This window comes from Hippoglossus hippoglossus, chromosome 19, assembly GCF_009819705.1.
Source record: "Hippoglossus hippoglossus isolate fHipHip1 chromosome 19, fHipHip1.pri, whole genome shotgun sequence".
Taxonomy (NCBI): domain Eukaryota; kingdom Metazoa; phylum Chordata; class Actinopteri; order Pleuronectiformes; family Pleuronectidae; genus Hippoglossus; species Hippoglossus hippoglossus.
The window spans coordinates 11407634-11428752 of NC_047169.1; the positions used below are offsets into that span (position 1 = coordinate 11407634).

General features: G+C 46.1%; 1 protein-coding gene across 2 annotated transcripts in view; it reads left to right on the plus strand.

Moving 5' to 3' along the window:
* Positions 1–537: 537 nt before the first annotated feature.
* Positions 538–21119, plus strand: part of rhbdl1 (rhomboid, veinlet-like 1 (Drosophila)) — a 44862-nt gene continuing 24280 nt past the window's right edge. The window contains exons 1-3 of one of the 2 annotated variants that reach the window (XM_034570591.1): positions 538–1031; positions 10852–11010; positions 20283–20507. In XM_034570591.1, coding sequence (XP_034426482.1) covers positions 993–1031; positions 10852–11010; positions 20283–20507 — 423 coding nt within the window. In that variant the 5' untranslated portion in view covers positions 538–992. Of the gene's footprint in view, positions 1032–7961; positions 8409–10851; positions 11011–20282; positions 20508–21119 lie in introns of those variants that run through there. The other variant, XM_034570590.1, reaches the window with a different exon arrangement.

Genomic DNA, 21119 nt, shown 5'->3' on the forward strand with positions numbered 1-21119 from the left:
GTGCTAATGTGCCAGTGGATATAATTAGCACAGCGGAGATGTTAAAGGATGCAAAACAAGTTTTCTCTTGGTGGTGGAGGTGGTGATCATCATTAGTCATGTTACTTTGTCTTTCATGTCACTCATCCTTTTTGGGCAAAATGAATACGGTGATAGCATGCTTGGGTTTTTTCCTTGGCCTGTGTTAGTAGCTTTTGTTTACAGTGTGTGTGTGTGTGTGTGTGTGTGTGTGTGTGTGTGTGTTTGTGTTTGTGTGTGTGTCAGTAACAGACCAGACTAGGCTATGCAAGAGGGAGGGTCTGCTCCAGTAGTAATAGCAGAGCCGCAGTGGTGCCCATCCCCTGCTCCATCCCTGAGATGTAGTGAGGACAGGAGCCGCAGCCCCTGGCCACTCCTCCCTGTTCTGTAATTGGAAGAGTGAGGCCACCTCCCTCCCTTTCCTCATTGGTATGCAGTGTGCATTGCAGTGTGCGTGCGTGCGTGCATGTGTGTGTGTGTGTACGAGGAGAGAGAGAGAGAGCGAGAGAGAGAGAGAGAGGTAGCAGTCAGTGCAATGGGATAGAGGAGAGCGAGGAGGAGGAGGAATGAGTGAATGAGAAGTGGCTGGATCTGCCTCGCCTGCATGCCTGTCGTCTGCTGCTGAAGCTGGCCACCACCACCGTCACCATCCGCGCTCTCAGCACCGGTTCTTCCTCCAGCATCATCACCACCACCTGCAAGGAAACAAAAAAAGGAAACAGGGGGACCGAGCTCACCACGCGTTCTCCATCCATCCATCACCAAGAGGGACGCAGCAGCAGCATCAGCAGCAGCAGCAGCAGCAGGAGGAGGAGGAGGAGGGGGCCTGACTCTTACAATTTAGGCACCAGCTGCTACCTCAGCCGAATCCCCCTCCACCTTACCCCACATCCTCACCCACCACCACTCACTCCCCTCCCGCTCCTCCCTATGCCCTTGTCCTCGGCGGCTCCTCTCACCTCCCTGGCCAGTATATGGATAGAAGCTCCCTGTTTCAGCTCATACAAGAGCAGGTAAGCATCCCCAGCGTTTCTATGGTTACGGGGCGCTTCCTGCATGGCCCACCTCGCCGTCTACCCATTGAGGATGGAGCCGTGCGGAGGCTGCATGGGAGCTGGTGTCAGGGTGGATGGAGCAGGGGCTGAAACGAGAGAGACGGGTGCGAGCGTCAGTGGAGCCATGTGGGGGGGCCCCCCCCCTGAGCCACAAGCAGGAGGCTGGGCATCGTGTCATGGTTAATGGAAGGGGTTATTAAAGGGAGGGCTGTGTGAGCAAAAAGGAGGATGGATGTATGGATGGACGTGATATTTATATTTTCTATATGAAAAATAAGTTAGGATTGATAGTAGGGGCTGAAACGAGAGATGGATGCAAGCGTCTTGGAGCCATGTGGTCCCCCAAGAGTGTGAGGTCGGATCCTCAGCAAGAGGTTCAGCATCACATCATGGCTTATGGGAAGTGGTGATTGGAGGGAGGACTGTGTGAGCAATGATAAGGATGGATAAATGAATGGATGTATGAGGACTAAATATTTGTATTACCTATTTTAAGAATACAGTGAATATATTGAATACAGTGAAAATCATTAGGACTGATGGATACAAGGATCATGGAGCCATGTGGGGCCAAAGTGCCACAGCAGCTGCAGAACAGTACATTGTGTAACACACAACAAAAAAAACTACACAAGTACATGTCGTGGAAGACCCAGAATAATAATGCAGAATAAAAGTAAGTTGAATATTGCACCTGCCCTAAAAACACTTAAAAATATACAACACTAAAAGGATATAATGCATAAAAGATGAAAAACAAAACTGGCATTAAAACCTGAAAAACCAGAGGTTATTGAGATACATGGCTGAATCAACATGTTTCCTTATCGAGTGGTGTGATGGACAGTGGGGATGAATGAGAGCTTGAGGCGGTTGGTCTTACACTCACAGGCTCTGTAACGTCTGCCTGAAGGGAACCGGTGAAATTCAGAGTATGGAATGTGTGACGGCTCATTAAGGATCCTGAAGGGAAGGATAGTCCCTTTTCCTCATAACCTTCATAGCCGTTTTGACCATGTTCTCGATTTAAAGGAAGGAATGATTGTGAGCAAAAAAAAGAAGGATGGTTCTATGAATGGGTGGACAAAAAATTGTTTTCTCATTTTGAAGACTGAAATAAAAATCATGTAATAGTTAGGATTGATATCAGGGGCTGAAACAAGCTTCATGGAGCCATGTGGGTCCCCCAAGAACATGAAGTCGGTTCCTCAGGAGGTGTTGAAGACGCTTGTCAAACATGCATGTCATGGTTTGTGGAAGGAGTATTTGGAGGGAGGGCTGCGTGAGCAAAAAGAAGCATATCTGTATGAATGGATGTGTGGGTTAAGAATAATGTAAAAATCATGTAATAGGGTTGATAGCAGGGGCTGAAACGAGAGAAGGACGCAAGGATCATGGAGAAATGTGAGAGGCCCCCCCTGAGCCACAAGCAGGAGGCTGGGCATCATGTCATGGTTTATGAAAGGGTTAATTGGGTTGTGTGAGTAAAAGTAGGGATGGATCTGTGAATGGATGTATAGATGGACTTCTTTATTTGAAGAATAAAGTCAAAAATCCCATCATCGTGGTCATTTAGCTGCTGCAGTAGCGTTTGCAGCAGTAATGCATGTGTGTGTGTGTCTCTACCTGCAGAGATTTTTCCTGATGAATGCACTTGTTTACTCGCCCCAGTCATGCGTTTTTTTTTTCCCCTTCAGAATAGAAGCCGTGATTTGGCTTTAAACTTTCCCCCCCGTTTTTCCAGCTCTGTCATTGACGACGACTGCCAGAACAAACACTATGTTGGTGGCCATATTTAGGCCATGCAGGGGAAAAATGTTCCACTTGGCATCTGGTTTCTTAAGAGTCGTCAACCCCCGTGCTGCTGCTCCACTGCCCCATCAGATCTCTGTTTGGATTTAGCTCTGGTCTACCATCTCCAAAATTAACCAACCAAAAATTTGATTTGAAGGTTTGATTGTAGCCAGAGAGCATGTGTGTAGTTGGGTTGTGCCTCCCAAAGACAAGTGATAGTGTGTGTGTGTGTGTGTGTTTCCATATTTGTTGCATGTGTGGTATTTAACTCTTTCTCTTCCAGCCCTGTTTCTGAACGGGCCCGTTGGGGTTTGGTTTGACTGACAGATAGATTGGGCAATCATTCTGTCCAAGAGGGAGAAATTGATTATCTGCTGCAGGGTTTAGGGGTCACGAGTGGCCCATCAGCAACACATTGATCAACAGCCCCAACAGCCTTGGGGAGACGTCTGTGTATGTGTGTGTGTGTGTGTGTGCACACGGCAGCATTTTTATTTTATGAATGTGTGAGGATGCCCGTGTGGGTTGTGTGAGAAAATGCTCTGTGGTCACACCGGTGAGTCATTCGCCGTAAGCACTTCAGTGGTAACAACTGCTGTAGCGCTTAGTGGTACCTCCACAACCCATATTCCTTCTCAGACATGTTTTCAAATGCAGTATCAAAGCGGCTGACTCATCCGTGTCAATATTCATTTTTAATGCTGCAGGTTGTTGGGCTGGAGATGAAGCCAATATTTCCACACTGTAAACGCCTGGTTGTTTTATTGATTGTGGGGTTTGCTCTGCATGTGCCAGTGTGTTCGTGTATATCGGCAGTTTGCGAGGCCACAGTTGAGCAGACTCGAGTCTAGACCAAATCACTCACCCTGGCTGACGACGGGTTTCTTCCACCTTTGGGACTCCATGCGGCGGCCTTTCATTTTGAATAAGGCTCCCTAATTAAACTAGATTGAAGTGCCAGCAGTGTTTGGACTGCGAACAGGCAAGCTTGATTTTTTTTTTCCTCACAAAGCCTTGCTGCCTGCCTAAACACTGGGCACTTTTTCCATCTTTTTCCAGGAAAACGTTTTTGCAGCCCTGACCTCAAAGATTCTTATCGCCACATTCAGCGGAGGCTTCCCACATTGACCATATTGACCATCGGCGTCTGAGCAAATCCACAAGAGCAGCTGGAGGTCAAGTGCTTTGCATAGAGGTTTCTTAGGTGAAGTTGTTTGTAAGGAGAAAGCATTGCCCTGTCACTGCTTTACACAGGATGGATGGCAGGACTGCTGATAAATCCTGCCTCCTCCATGTTAGTGGATGGGGAGATGTATCAAACTAAAAAGTCATGTCAAATAAATGTTTCTCTGAGGTTTTAGGTGGTTCATTTAGTTTTTTGAAATGATTGTTTGGTTTGAATTAGTTATTTTATATTGTGAAAATGGGGTGAAACGCCATGATTGACAGATGAGACTTACCCGTGATTGGTCGAGCATGTGTATCGATGGGGACCTCGCTACTGTGCAGGCTCTGGCTCCAAATGCGCAAGATGGCGGCATTTGTATTCATGTGGCTTAATTTCTGGAGTGCCATCCATCTTTATATGCAGTCTATTGTAGGGGTTTTGAACCTGCAACCTTACACCTCTTTAATAAGAATTCAGATTTAACCTGAGCTACTACTACTGCTCAAGATTTCCTTCAGTCAGACATACATTATCAAAGCTGTTAAACCTTAATGCCTCTGGGATTTCCTCGAGTTGTCAAAAAAAAAAAAATCGATACAGTATGTTTTGCACCCAGAGGAAACTGGACGTGTTTGGTTTGTATGAGCTCTGCAGGTCTGAGGCAGAGGGGGAATTGCAGCCGTGTCACAATGAACCACATGAACATGCTGCAGGGGGAAGAGAAAAAGAAAGCAACAGTGGCAACATGAGTGAGTTTATTAGTCTTTGTCTGCAGGAGCTTGCAATGCTGAGCTCAGTCTATTTCTGGCCTATGCGGGCACACACATATGCTCACGAACAGGGCACACACACACACTTAAACACACACTCTCACAGTTTCCCTGATAGTCTCTCTATTGCGGTGCCATTGATAAGGAAACTTGTTGGGCAGTTGCACTCAGCTACTACATTGCAGTCATCAGTCACTGGATATGTCCCTTATGTGTCATTCATTTCTTATCTGGCTCATTTATGTGTCTCCCATAAGGACTTGGGGTTCTGAATACTATTCTGACATATTCATGTCAAGTAGAAAGAGTGAGGCTGACAACACACTGCCCCGTTTCATCATCCGCTGATGCTGATTTGCGTCGGAGTGTATTTGAAAAACTCCTCCGGCTGTTTGAGTGCCAGGAAATGTAGTGAGATGATTGTTGGCATTAAGGAAAATTCCTTTGCTGTCTCCGCTGGAAGAGAGAGAGCGTGGTTTGGATCTCGGGGCCTTCACGTCGCAGAGTAAAGTTTGAGCGTAATGATACCAACAGCAGTGCAGATCGTGCATTGTGATAATTAATTACAGAGTCAGTGGCCCAGTTGTCGGTGAACACCAGCGAGTCCTGGGGGCAGCAAAGGCAATTCAAAGGGTTTTTTTTTATCTGATGCTATGCAAATATGTGCCCCGTGAATGCCACTGCCCTCTGCAGAGACGAAGCCTTGTTCAGGCTTGTTCACAGAGACCAAAGGGCTCTGTAGTGCTGGTTCTGTGTCACCGGGTTAGCTCAGTGTCACTGGAACCAGATCAGTGCTGCTGCTGCTGCTGCTGCATCACGTCTCACGTCAAGTTATAATCACAACTTTCTATTCAGTAAATACAGCTAATTCAATTCAGTTGATAAAAACAACATTATGGCATGGTAAAGATATTGTAATTTATTCTAATCTTGTAAGTTAGAGTTGTCTAGAGAAAATCTTTCATGTTGCCTTCTTGTGTTGTTTTGTTTCTGTTCATTTTCTAATCCTGCATGAATTATTTACAGACGAAATGCCGATAACAGTGTATGCAATGGGGTGGTAATTATCACCGAGGTGCGTACAATCTAATATCATTCAGAGCAAATGCTAGTTTAATGTGAGTAATCAAGACAGCGGAGGGTATGGAGGACTCAGCTCTACTTCTTAGAATTATTTCCATTAGTTAATTCCATCAATTAATTGTTTTCTTAATTACATGTTCAGAAATTAAAAAAAGAGTGCTCATCATAGTTTCCTGGAGCCTACGGGAATGTTTTCAAATTGCAAGCAAATCAATGTACTATTTATATAAGATTTAACTTTCAGATTTATGACACTAGTTATTTTGTGTCTGGAGCAGGATTTTGTGAAGTAGCGATCAGGGGGTGGAGCCACGTTAGTGAGGTCCAAACGTGAGTCACTGTCAGCTGTCAATCATGACGTTTCACCACGTTTGTATAGCATCAAATATCTGATTCAAACCGAACTTAACAGAAACTTGAACAAACATCAGTGAGATAAAAATTGATTCAACATTTACTTTGACTTTTTAGACTAAGTCCCATCATGCGGCCATACGTAGTCTATAAATGTAGTCTTTACCATGTCTGCTTTCTGCCCCATACAATGTGGCCGCAGTATTAGTCTGAACTACACACACAGGGCCTTGTCACTGGCTGAGTGTTGTGTAGGATAAGAGGCCTGGTTGTGTATCAACCTCTTTAATGGCTGGGGGGTGTCGTGGTGATGGGCTGGAGGGTTTGGCTCTTGAGCCCACGCGGAGCAGACTGATAAGCCAGTGGTGGGCTGGGGTCACTCTGCGGTAATAGAGGTCCCTGGCGGGGGTTAACGCTGAGATCATTCTCCTGCGCTCAGCCTCCCACTCCTCTTTGACCTCCTCCTGCTCCTCATACCCGTGTACACGTTCTCATTCGGTCTTGTCCACCCCCTCCCACTCGCTCTTGAGCCAGCCAAGTTTGGTCGTTCTCCCCGCCTCCGCACCTCCACCTTCCATCCATAATCCTCACCCGCCGCAACACCTCCCTCCACATCTAACCCCTGCCTTTGTCTTGTTACAACTTCATTCTTATCTCATTTGTCTCTTCGCATCCATCTGTATTCTATTCCTCCTTCCTTACACAGGCATCTGTATCCTTCCCTTCTGTCATCGTCTCCTCCTCTCACCCCCTTTTGTGTCCTTCCTTTGCCGCTCAAACACCAATATGTCGGAGATGGGGGGGGGGATGCAAGAAAAAGGAAGACGCGCAGGCGACTGGTAACCATGGCAACGTATGCAGCTTGTCAAAGTGTCGCCCTCGCCAGTGTTGGATCGCTTCAATAACTGCTTCCCTCTCTGCGCCTTTCTCCCCTCCTTCTTTCAACCCCTTCCTCTCTCATTCACGCACGTCACCAGTGTGGCCAAGGAAAGAAAAGAAGAAGAAACACTCGTTCATCTCGGCGTTCCTCATCGAGCTAATTGATAACCCTAATTGGGTTCAAGAACCAATCCTCCACCTCCTTGTATCCTCCGCAGACAGACCCCACCCCCCCAGCACCCCCACTGTGTAGCGTTTTCCCTGAATAAGGTCAGACTACGACGGGAGGAGTGCCTGTGCAGTGTGACAGCTCAGCGTCAACACTCGCTGTGCTTAAACGTGCACATAGCCATATGCAGCGCGCCTGGCGGTGTGTCTGAGTCTTCGCTGTGGCTGCATGTGTAGTGATGTGCTGACATATGGAGGCTGACAGTTATCAGACGTCCCCAGTGTGGCTCTCTGTTCCCCCTGTCAGCCAGGGCTGAGCCAGGAGCACATTAGAATCTGATCTATCTCCCCTCCGTGGCAAGTGGATGCAGAGCACTGGAGTGTGTCACAGTGCTCTTATAGCACAGAGAAGAAGAAGACAAGGAGAAGGAGAAGGAGAAGGAGAAGAAGATGAGGAGAAGAAGAGGAGGAGGACTCGCTGTCTGGCTGCCGGGCTCAGCAGACGCTCAGAATAACAACATTTTTATTCTCCTTCCGTCTTCATTTCATTTCTTTCTCTGTTCCACTTTCCTCTTTTTTTCCCCTTCCACTGTTCCTTTAATTTTTGACATCGCACTGACAGACCCCCCACCTACTCTCTCTCTCTCTCTCTCTCTCTCTCTCTCTCTCTTCCGTTTTCCACTTTTCGTGTCTCTGCTGTCGTTTTTCTTGACATGCTTTCTCTTCTCCCGATGCATTCCCGACATGTCGTCCTGACACCCTGCACGCCTCAAACACCGGCCACATCTGCACCGCTTTGCTCAGCTCTCCTTGAGGGGAAAGAAAGGGGCTGCGCTTTTAACAAACATCCATGGAACACACATTTAAAGGGATTATCTAAGAATAGACCTGGGGCTGTTTTCTTTTCCCGTCCTTGTTCATTTTTATTCACAAATGTGCTCTTTTAAGTGCATTTGAGGCTGTCTGGAGATCGCTGTCTGTCATTCTCCGCCATCCACGAGCTGAGCGATGAGGTTGGGAGATGTGCGAGCGAGGGAGGACGATGAAGATGGAGATATTCTGTGGATTTCGCCGTTCACATGCAGACACTCAATGTGTGTTATCAATAAATGTACCGAGGTCAGCAACCGTTGTGTGTACAAAGAGTCATTGTTTGTATTGGATTTTTTACTTCTGTTAAGAATTCTGTAAGTACGGTGGTTGAGACACAAGCGCGTTAAGGGAAAACATAGATGTAAAAGCTACAACACAACAGCAAAAGCCACATAATGGAGACACAGCCACAATGGAAGTGAGTGACAATGGATGTTGACAATGAAATGAGCAAAGTTAATTACTGCCGTCAAGTGTGGGTCCAGCTCACTTGACTCATGCATCTATGACTTGACTTCTTCCGTGGTTGTGTTTCTGTTGTTCTGTTGTGTGGTTTTTGCATTTGTGTTTTTCGTTAATGCGCTTGTGTGAGACGTCTCGGCCACCGTATGTTAGTGTCGAGCATTGTGAAAGTACCCAAATCCCGTCACTACATCCACCAGCAGTGGGAAACATCTTATAACCCATTAGTTCCTGCCTCCTCTGAACTCTCCCAGGTGAATAAATGCATAAGTGTTCAGGATTAAAAAGGATGCTTGTGTTCAACTACATGGCTGTGAAAGGGGGAGGCCGTGAGGGGGAAGCAAAGCACATACACTAACACAGTAAACATGTTCAAAAGGAGATTGATCTTCTCTGCTCCCTCATTGAGCCGAGGAGCTTTAAGGTCTGAGCCGACGCAGCGTAGTTCAATGGCTCCTTGTGCAGCCAGTGTAACACTAAGTTATCAAAGCAGGTCAGGTCCACACTAAAACGGGATTCTTCTCCTGGACTCACCCCATGACGTGGGCAACAATGATCCAGCACGCCTGACTCCACACTGACGCAACAGCTGAAAGCTCGCTCGGAGCCCGGGGGCAACAAGAGGCTGTCGGTGTACTATACCCGAAAACCTAACAAGGGTTGTGTTAGCATTCAGGAAACAGTCGAATGAGACGCAGCGAAGGCTCTTTCCACGTGATTTCTCTTTGTGCAGCTGCAGACTGTCCACAGGCACATTTCCACAAACACAATCAGCTGCACTAAGGAGAGCTGCATGAGAAATTAACAGTCCACACTAGAGCAGTTGAAGAGGAGGAGGTAAAAAAAGGAGGGAAATCAAGTATGTGGAGCTGCTGGCCCGAAAAGTTTTTAAAAAACCACATTACATAAACCAAGCGTAGATACACACCCTATACTTTAAAAGCCATTTTTAAACTGGTGCTATTTTAGACGGCTACACGAGGCCGCTTTTATCACACACTCTCCCGCTTAAATCAATTACGAGGAGCAGCACTGGCGTAAGGCATCAGCGGTGAAAACCCACTGGGCTTTGGGTCTCAGCGAGTGAGTGGTGATTATAAAAACCACACTGACTGCGAGCTGGGAACGTGACCAAGGACGGACAGACACGGTCAAATGAAGCAAGAAACTGAGACGGAAAAGTTCAAACCAAGAAATATTTACTATAATATTTATTTTTCCAGGCCAACTGTACAACGCTGTTTACTCAAATGACGAGTCTGCTCTCAACAACAACAGATGACATGGAGGTCGATTTCTCTCGAACGCATCATGGAGACCACAGCTTAATTATAATGGTGTCAGTGTTTGAGCTTAGGGTGGCACCGTGTTGCAGTGGTGAGCTCTGTCTCCTCAAAGCAAGGAGGGTTTGAACTGTGGTGTGAAAGTGAGCGTGACTGGTTATTTATCTCAGTTACGAGACTTACAACACTATGATTAAATGCTAGGCTTATTCACATCGCTAGCATGCAGTTTCATTGAGTCATAGGCCTCACTTAGCTATGTGCAGGCAAACTATCTGACTAGGGAGGTTATGAACTACTTGAGTTATGAACTCCCCGCAGTCTTTTACCATCTTGAATCACTACACGGTCTGTTGGGGCGTCCCCTTCAGCCAAGCCAGGCTCCGAGCTCGGCCCGCTCAGATGCTGTCACAGGGTTTCAGTTCGTAAGTTATGGGGAAGTAGTGGCGTGGAAAAGAGTGCTTGCTCTGGGTTACTGTCTCCAGAGTCGAGTCTTGACCGGGAGGTTTTTTTGGGGTCGCCAAGCACCATCAGTTGCCTCCAAGTGTGCCGTGTTGTCCATAAATCCTTCTCAGTTTTTCCCTACCACCTAGCTCTACGTCTCAACTCAGAAATAAATAAACAAAAAAACTGTCTCTGTGTCTGCCTTGTGATAACGTTGGCGATCTGTCCCGGGTGCACCCCCCCTTTCGCCCAATTCCAGTGGGGACTGGCTCCTGCACCCCAGCAACTGGCAAAGGATAATTAGTATAGATAATAGAAGGATATATATGATCTATGCTTATATCTCAACTGTCTGTTACTGATGCATCCCCCCAGGGCAAACTGTCTCTTCACCTCTGCAGTGCTGGTTATTATTAAAATTCATGGCAGCAACAACATCTTCAGTATAAGTGTTTTTATCCCAGTGGTCTGAAAGTGTTTTTTTTGTTGTTTTTTTCCAGCTGGACCCAGAGAACACCGGTTTCATTGCAGTGGAGAACTTCACCAGCTTGGTGGAGGACCATGAGCTGCAGCTGGACCCGTCCAAGCTGGACATGCTGTTAGCCCTCGTCCAGAGCAATGAAGAGGGACAGGTGTGCTACCAGGAGCTCATCGAGCTGGTGAGTGCAAACCAGACGCAGAGGAACTGGTATGGTTCATTGAAGAACCCATCACATTGTGGTGCAGATCCGGATTAGGGGCTGGATCTAGGAAATTTAAACACATTGCCGTTTTCCCAGGGAATAATTTATGGATCAAACAAATTTGGGGAACCAATAATATCTTTGAGTGTGTGAAATTTGCTGCAGCTTAATTAAATTTAAGGCACTGCAGGGCCTTGATGGAGGGATCGGCTCTACCGAGTGCCATTCTAGCTTTTTTTCCTTGATTTTTAGAAAGGGTACAGAATTGATTCAGACAGAGGCAGCGAGCTCTGCAGTGGCAGAAATTGACTGGACCATTCAGGTCGTCGTCCTGCAACAGGAGGATCAATCTATCCAGTTAATGTGTCGGTAAATCCAGACACTTAACCTCACAAGCCTTCCACAGTGTCGGAGTTCTAGAAAACACCCACTCACCGATCGCACACAGAGCCACAGTTTCAGAGCAACTAATGTTAATTGTCATAAGTGATCTATTCAAAGCAAACTCGCTGGCCTAGTTTGAATTATGTTCTAGTTGCAGTAAGACTGATATTACACCTGATGTTCTATGATGTGAGAACAGCCCGTGCAATATTACGTACTCATGCAGATGCCTTTCAGTCTGTTGCTTTTCCGTCTCTGCTTTGAGTGTGAGGTGAGGGTCCTCTTTCTTTTCTTCCTCTTCTCATTCATTCCCTGCCTCTCCACCTCTGTGTGTTCTCAGCGCTTCTATTAGAAATTCATGCAGAGCTTTGTGCGTCTACGTGAAAGGCTGACTCTCTCTCCGAGCACCTAGACGAGCACCTGCCTTCGGCTCCTGGCACCACAGGGATGTACACACCGTGATTAATTCAGCGCAGTGCAATTCCAGCCACATTTTCACTTCCTTAAGCTCATTTCCCCCCATCACCTTCTTTCTTTCTCTCTCCAGTCTCCTTCTTATTTTTTCCCGCTTTCCCTCCCTCTTGTGTTGTGCTACCTATGTGGTTTATAATGACGGCCACATGAGGCCACTCAATTTGGAGCAGGACCAATTTCTGAGGTCGCTACAGAGGAATTGCTCTTGAGGTGCAGTGCCCGCGGTGCCGCCTCTCTTATACGTCAGCACTGCCTCTTGGAAGTGAACAGCTCTCTTCCTCCACCATTCTCCAAGTGTTTAAAAAAAAAATTATCCATTTTACTTCAATGAATTCTCATCTTCAACCCTCCCCTTTTTTCTCCGCGCCAAGTAATATCATCCCGCTTTATTTTGAACCTCCTGGAAACCTCAGATCTCATTTCCCTCTCTTTCATTCTGCGCTCCTTATGAGCATATGTTAGGTGAAAAGGAAAAAACCTGCCTCGCCTCCGACGGCATCAGGGAGAAACTTTCAAAATTGCCCATCAGCCAGATGCAAATTGCCTTCGATTAGCCCGGCGTTGCTAGTTGCAGGCGGTAATCTGGGGTAATTTGAGTACACCGGGCCTCACACGGATATCGACCCTCAAGTCTGATTTGAAAGAATTGTCTGATGAACACACGTGAGCGCACGCAGATGTTACCCCCCCTGCTCTGCACATGCATACAATTTGCATATATATACATACACTTGCAAGCATTCCATTATTAATTAATGCAGCCAGCCACTTCCTCTCTGTCTGTCTCTCTGGTCCCGTCTCCCTGATATATACACACCCACCGTCTCCAACGCAGACAGACTCTCATTCATACGCATGAGAGCTGCCGCTACAGATTTGCTGACTAATTTAGAGGGTATTCGTATGTTGATGCAAATCTTTCCTCCCGTGGTGCAGCGTTTGATGCATGAACTCTGCAGGTCTCAGTTCTCTGGGACCAGCTCCAGGCCGCCGTGGGGAAAGTGCCGCATGTAGCATGACATTTTCAATCAGGTCATCAGCAAACACCTCAGGCCTTCTTTCTTTTTCTTTTTTATACCTCTCTGGCTCTTACAATGTTTATTACCTCAGCCAAGGAGGTTATGTTTTCACCCGTCTGCTTAGCAAGATTATGCAAAAACTAGGATTACCACCAAAATCTATAGTGGAAGGATGCAGAGTGAGTGAGGGAAGAACCCATTCAATTTGGTGTGGATCCAGATCATCTTTAACACTATAAGATCGGCCATTTTTCAACATGTTCCTTATTTTGTCTCGAAAAATAATTCATGGATCTTGATAAAAAAAATCGGACACAGGACTGATTTCTATGAGCGTGTACAATTTGGTGCAGATTCAAATAAAAAACTGTATCTAGTGAATTTGAATGTGGTTTCATAACGGGGCTGTTTGGCCTTGACGGAACAATGCGCTCTTTCTCGTTTTATTCAGTTTGAAAAGATTTTGCTGCATTTTCGCTCAGCCCTCTTTCCCCTCTTCTGCTCTTCTCTCTTTCCCATTCACATCTGTGTATCTGTGGCAGATTTATAAGTTAAGACTCCACAGTGTGTGACAGATCAGTCGTATTTTTGATTTGGAAAGTTCTGCGCCGCCATTATATTACAGCCCTTGCCTAAACTCCGGTGTCCGTATTGATTTGTGGTCCAGCCTCAACTGAAAATGAGACTCTCCTGCACATGATTAAAATGGACATGGCAAGGTTCAGAAGGATTGTCTGCACTGTGTGTGAGTGTGTGTGAGTGTGTGTGTGTGTGCGTGCGTGCTCAGTCTGTAGCTTTTCTGTCAGCCCACGAGCTGCTGATATTTCTCTCAGTTGTGTCTCTAACGGGTTTGCTCAACGTTTTGTCTGAGTTGTTCTTCTACATTCGCTCAGTGCAGCGGTGAATCCACACAGCTTCTCTCGACCTCGGTGGGTGTAAATGTGTTTGAACCGCACTGTTAGGCAACAGCTTCTCTGGTGTCTGTCTGTCTGTGTGTGTGTGTGTGTGTGTGTGTGTGTGTGTGTGTGTGTGTGTGTGTGTGTGTGTGTGTGTGTGTGTGTGTGTGTGTGTGTGTGTGTGTGTGTTTGTGTGTTAGAGACTGTCTCTGACACCGCTTGTGTGTGTTCAACCCATCTTTCATGCAGGGCGATCGTAGCCAGAGAACTCCATCAGTTCAGCCAGAGGGGTGAATAAGTAACGCTCTGCTAAAACCTCTCTTGGGGAGCTGTGCACACACACCCACACACACACACACACACACACACACACACACACACACACACACACACACACACCCATAAAGATATATAGGAGTATAGATCTTTACCTCAAAAATCCCACACAGCAAGACAACCAGCACATTTTACACATGGTGACATGTTTCCGCACAATAACACACAGACATTCTGTCGACGCAGGAGACTGAGAGACACCCGAGGTGTCTGGGTTCGCACTTGGCTGCGAGGGGAGGATGCTGCGATACATGAGCGTCTGTTTATGAATCGAGGGTGAAGCCGGGCCGCGCTGAAGTCGAGCATTCCTACGTGCGTAATTGCCCGTATCAATTTCTTTTAAAGAGTTTCCTCTGATGCTATCGTGTAACAGCTGCATAATTGAAGAAGTGTGTAGTTGTTTTCCTTCAGGTGGTAATTTGGCTAATGTTCGACGGGGATCTAAAATGGCTGCCATGGTTAATTACACGGTATAGAGGGTATATTTTAGAGATTATGGTGGGAGAGTCTCCTTGTTCGGGCTGGAGGATTTTTACGACTGTTGCTGCACACTTATTTTTACCCTTCTGCCCGAATGTCTCACTCACATTTTCTCCTCCCTCAGGACGAATAGTTAAGAATGCTTATGAAATATCTTCTCCAATGTTCTGCTCTTTTGTCACGTTGTGGTGGTGTGATAGAGAGCACATATATAAAAACTTTGGTTACAGGCAAAGATATACAGTCTTTTTAAAGTTTAGCGAGTTTAAGTGCCCGCACTGCATCTGTCTCCATGGAAACAGATGCTATCTCTCAACATCACATCCCACACCGAGCTCAATTCAAGGTTTTCTGTTTAAGATGTTGTTGCCAGCTAAATGTGATGCACTTTGCTCAAGTGTCCGGTACTGAAGGTTTTCTTGAGTTTTAGCATCGCTATGATTAAACCATGAACGAAAAGCTGTAGCCGCAAACTGCTGAGAGGAAAAAAAAAAAGGTGGACTTTCATTTTAAAAGGATTTGGGCAAGAAAGAACCTGAGTATCTGGGTCAGGGTGGAATGAGCGAGGCTGAGATCAGCAGTGATTTAGATTCTGCTGCGAGAGTGCGTGTGTCTAACAGGGAGAGAGCAAAGGAGAGGGGGGGGGGGGGATTCAGGGGCTTTTGAGTGACTCACAAATTAGATAGAAAATGGTTGTGGTGACACTTTTAGCCCGGTGGTGGTGAATCACTGCGTAAGCTCTGGTTAATTGGCACCATCTTCTAATATTCCAGTAACGATGAATGAATCGGTGGTGTGTTTGTCAGTGGAAGTGAGTGAAAGATGGTCACGGCTGTAAACTCTGAGCAAAATCAAAATAGACTATGGATTTAGTTTTTGTATCTGCAGTGCAGACGCCCGAACGGCCTTCACACCGCACTTTTAATTGTTATTGCTAATGAGTATCGAGCAGCGAGGTATTGACCATGTGGTGCGGCTAATTAATCCATCAAGGACAATTGACTGAGGCTGAGAGCAGCATGTACAGTAGGCGGCACAGAGGAGGAGGACGGACCCTTGCTGTTCCACATACACACACACACCCATTGCTGTCAAATTGGCCCATTCTGCCATCCCTAAAGGGGGATACTATCTTTATCTATGTGCTCTCAGCCTCAGCATCAATTATTCTCTGGCAGACGTTGCCTCGTCAGGGAACTTCCACTGCGACCGTTGCACGAGTCAGAGGTTTTTCTCTAACCCCCCCTTCCCCTCCAAACGTTTCTCGTGATGTCATGTGATTTTTTCCGGCGCACCTCACCCCCCTCCGTCTATCTCCTCTTTGTGCGTTATCACCACTTTCGGATGCTCGCGAGCGCCTCGTCGTCTGTTTGCCGTATCTCTCCTGTCGTCTCTTCAAAAGGCTGCTAATGCTCACTTTAGAGGCGCTAGTCCTGCGTGTCAGAGGAGGCAAAGCGGAGTGACAGCTATGCTTAGCCGTGTCTCGGGGGAATACGTTTTTCCACTTAGTCGGTATGAATCGGAGAGAATGCAGAGCACGGCGGAAAGGGAGCGTGGCGTTGTCATCGAGGGAAACGTACATTCAGAAACCAAGAGATAGACACACACATTGTTCCACCTGTCCTCTTCTTTTTCAATGAGAATCCCCAAAATATGAAGATGTTTAGAATGAGACAGGAGTTATCTCACCGTCACTTTCCACCGGTGGCCTCCAGGATCTGTAACTTGGTCTCAACCAGGCAGGCATCTCATCTTCAACTCCTAGTCTCCCCCCCTCTCTCTACTGCCTCCTAATGTCCCTCCACTCCTCTTCCTCTGCATTCACTCCCTGCCTCAAGTATAGCATAATTGCATTTTCCGGGGCCTGATTTCCATACTAAATATGCATCCCTCCATCTGCAGGAGAGCCGGCAGCCCAGCTCAACGTCAACCCGGTTATCGCTGTGCAACAGGCCCTACACGCCCTCGCTGTACAACCACCAGTGTCATAATTACCCACAGTTATGGGTAGTTACCACGTCCTGCTCTGCTAACTTCCAAAAGGGACATGTTTTCTGCCTCCTGTTTTTCCTGAGTGATTTCTTGAAAAGGACGTTCCTCCAGTTGTGAAGCGATGTGCTCATTATTTGCTCATTTATGTATCCTCCACTATGTTTAGCTTGTTAGCTTTTATAGATATTGACCCACTCTTCCTTTAATAGTGTCCCCTGCTGTGTCGGCACAAGCCTATACGAGCAGCAGGGCCCGGTTAATGAATTGCGAATGGTCGACTTAGCACCTCTCACACGTCTCATCCAGAGGTCTCATTACACTTCTCGAGAAGCTGCCATGTCGTTTAAGGTTGCTGTTATGAGAAACCCGTACACCGGGTCTGCTGCCGGTCGATTTACACTAGCCAACAGTAGCAGCTGCTGCCTACATCCCCTCCTTCTCCTCCTTCACTGCTTTTCCTGGAGAGTCATATTCATGAAGTGTCACATCGCATCATAACATGCTCATAATTGCCCAGTCAGCCAGTCGTCCTCGGAGGAGCTGTATTGTTTTGGCTACGCTGGAGACATCTGGGCTTTGGCTCGGAGAGTCTGCCGTCAAATAAATCTCACCTGTGAAGAGCATGCACTCCAGATATTGACTGGAGAGGATCCCTGCAAGCTGGCCAAACAGTATTTTTAGTGGAGACAGTAGAAAAAAAATACCTCTCTGTGTTTTTATTCTGATAGTTCTCTGATCAGCTGTCAAATAGTAGCATTAGGACAGTTTTCACCCTTAAGCCTCTATTAAAGAACTTGCTGTCCACTGAGAAAACCTGGGGTCTTTGATAACTTGACGTGCCAACACACAGATTTTATAGACATGCGCGTACACAGAAGGAAATCACTGCTTAAGCACCCACCACCATGACGATCCAGATCATTGCTCCCCCAGAGAGGAAGCACTCTGTATGGATCGGAGGCTCCATCCAGGCTCCATCCTTCTCCACCTTTCTGCAGATGTGGCTGAGCAAATAAGAGGAGTACAGCCCCAGTGTTGTCCCCCCCCCCCACCCCAAAAACACTGCTACAAACCCAAACGACTGGCTCATCCATTTCCCTCATCACCATTCTTCAGAGGCTGCATTTGAAGAACGATTGCTTCACAGCGGCGCGACGAGACTGTCCCATTTCGAAGGCTCCTCCAAATGCGTCCTTCCATCCCTGAGAAACAAAGGCTCCAACAGTTTTTTACTTTCTGACTAACTTTTCCTGTTTGTGTTTGGCATGATGCAAAAGACGAAGCTTCTACCTTAGGGGGGGGGGGGGGGGGGGTGTAAGGTTTGTGCATGGGGCTTCAAGCACATGTCTGAGACGGTGCGGCTGCGACTCAGGAGGTAGAGAGGGTCATCCACTAACCAAGAGGTTGGTGGTTTGTTTTGCCGGCTCCTCCATTCCACGTGCCAAAGTGTCCTTGGGCAACAAGCTGGACCCGAAATTACCTCTGACGGCTGTGTGTGTGTGAGTGATGTGTGATAGAGAAAGTACTGCACATAGATGCACTGTATGAATGTGTGACTGCACTGTAAAGCACTTTTATTGGTCATCACGCGCTACATATATATACAGAGATTCGACCATTTACACACTTTCTCTCCATGGAATGGTTCCTCACGCCCCGTTTGTAATGATGTCTGAGCTGCAATCAGCCCTGCAGCTATCACACTCACATTTCATCTTAATCAAAAACCACTGTAACATAATCATTTCTTGGCTCAATATTCAGCTACCGTTCTGTCAAACAGCAAACAGCGATCACCTTGTTGTGATATGTAACATCCATCCATCTTTACCGTATATCCTTTGAGAGTCTCGGGGAGCTGGAGCCAATCCCAGCTGAGATTAGGTGTGAGGCAGGTGAGTGTCTCCGGTTAACCTAACCCCAAACTGCAGACAGACACGGGGAGAACAAGCGAACAAGATCCCTGGCTTGGATTCGAACCAGGACCCTTTCAGCTGTTCATAACAAAATAAATAAAGTGTATTTCTAACAGCAGTTAAATAAAATTCACATCTGTTGCAGATTTAGAAAGTGCTGTTCTTACCACCTAATTTCTGCTTTGTTTAAAATCAAATCTCCATCTGCCACTCATAAGGAAGTTATTTTTCACCACACTGCAATTCTTTCAGTTCTAGTGTCTCTCTTTTATGTCTGTGTCACACAGATGGTGCTAAAGAGACTGAGGATGTGTTTAACAAGAGTTTGAGCTGTTTTAAGATGCTTTTTGTGTCTCACTCATTAGCTTCATTTGGTTTTGTATAAGGGACTCCATCTAATCAACACATGCAAAACTAGTGGCACTCAGTAGAGTGCATACACCTCCGCCAAGGCCCAACAGTCCCCTAAAATTCAATCAAGCTGCAACAAATTGTACACACTCATAGATATAAGTCACCGAAATATTCCACTTTTTATTTCTTTTTGAGATCCATGAATTATTTTGTTGGAAAGGTCACAAATCTCCAGATTCGCTTTGTTGCACAAAGTGCTAGTAGAACGAAATCACATTGCATCCAGCTCACAAACGTAATAGTTAACGCTATGGTTTCCTAAGAAGATATAAAACCCATCCAAAGACAAAAAATTAAAATAAAAACAGTAATAATATATGTAAAAGGATAAATATGTCACAAACAGATATGGCACTTAAATGAATGAAATTACACACATTGAAAAAATAGATAAATAAGATTTAAACAGATTATTACACATATGAAAATGCACATACTGACTAAAGATAAATATAACAGACATGGTGTATTGTAATTGACTGTATATATACTGAGTATCTTGAACACATTGTTCTTAGTTAAGAGCAGCATAGTCCAGCAGTCCATCGAGTGCATTTCTGGCTCCTTCCACCAAGATTCGTCTTAATCTGTCCAGTAGTTTTTGCTTATAAATAAACAAACCAACCAACAAACTATCGGACAGGGTTGCTAACACAACCTCCACTGAAACCTCTGAACAACATCAAGACAGAAAAAGTCCTTAAAAGGAGATGGGAGTGCCGTCACCCTCTGGCCTAATGATCGAAGCAGGACTTATATAAACTGTCTATGTGCTATCCCTTGTGAAATCACTGCTTTACAAATGTCGGCTCATCCCCATCTAGGATGATTAGTCACACTGATGAGCTTCCCTCAGATTATATGAAAAGAAGTTCTCCTCCTTTAACTCGTGTTCGAGCCACTTAGCGTGGAGAAAGTTGTGGCTTGAATTGCTGAGATGAGAAATTCACCAGCGTTCGGCGGTGATTGGATGTGTTTGTCCGGGTGTGGCGCGCCCTGACAGTAACGCTCACACGGCGACCCAAGACCAGTTTATTGCAAATGAGAGATTGAGTCATCAAGCAGTGAAAAAAAACAAACCCATCAAATAAATGTGAAGCTGTCCGCTGATTCCTTAAAGTCACCATAAACGAGTCTGTCAGCTGAAAAACTGCTGTCTTATCTCACAGAACTGAGTGGAATCAATCTTCTCATCCATCTCTCAGCAAGTAGATGTACTTTCAGCTATTGGAAGTCTAATGTGGAGAAGGATGCTCATCATTTTTCTCTGAGCTACTTCAAAATGTTAGCAGTTGTTAAGACATTGCGTTTAACTGCTTTTTCGATCCTCTCTACAGATGAGCAGCAAGCGCTCCAGCAGTTTCCGACGAGCCATCGCCAATGGCCGCCGCACGCTGCAGAGGGAGATCCTGCTGGACGAGACGGGGCTGGGCCTGTACAAGCGCTTTGTGCGCTATGTGGCCTACGAGATCCTGCCCTGCGAGACGGACCGGCGCTGGTACTTCCACCAGAACCGCCTGTGTCCGCCGCCCATCTTCATCGCCATCGTCACCATTGTCCAGGTTAGAGGATAACACCACGGGCCTGTCTTAGAGTTCAGTGGAACATAACATAGATCTTGCGCCAATCATACAGTGGCATGAATAATAATAGTAATAGTAATAATAATAATAATGATAATAAGGGTTACGGTTAGGGCCAAATAGGTTTGCTTCACATAGACATAGATAAAAAAAACTAAAATAAGTCCAGAGAAATTAGGAATTTAAACAATTTAATGCAAGACTAATAAAGAAATAAAACAAAAAAATGCCATTTTATAAAAGTGTGTTTTTACAAGAGGATACTGTGGTAGCTTCTCTGATTGACAATTCTTCTAATGCACCTCCACGCATTTGAGGTATATTTAAAACATTATTGGCCTGCAATATTTTACCTTATAAGAGTCAGGCTACTAACCCCACAACCCTGACCTTAAACCGCTCTGCTGCCTGAGTCGTTTGCCTCAGACCCTCTGAAAAGATTTTCTCTCTTTGATCACACGCTTTTACTCTGAGCTCGATATGAGCTGGTAACTCGTTTGGGAGTCGGGGGCTTAGCGGCTGCATTTAATGCCGTTCCTCCGAGCTTAAAGCCTCAGCCAGCCTCCATACAGGGACCTCTTTTTTTTTCTA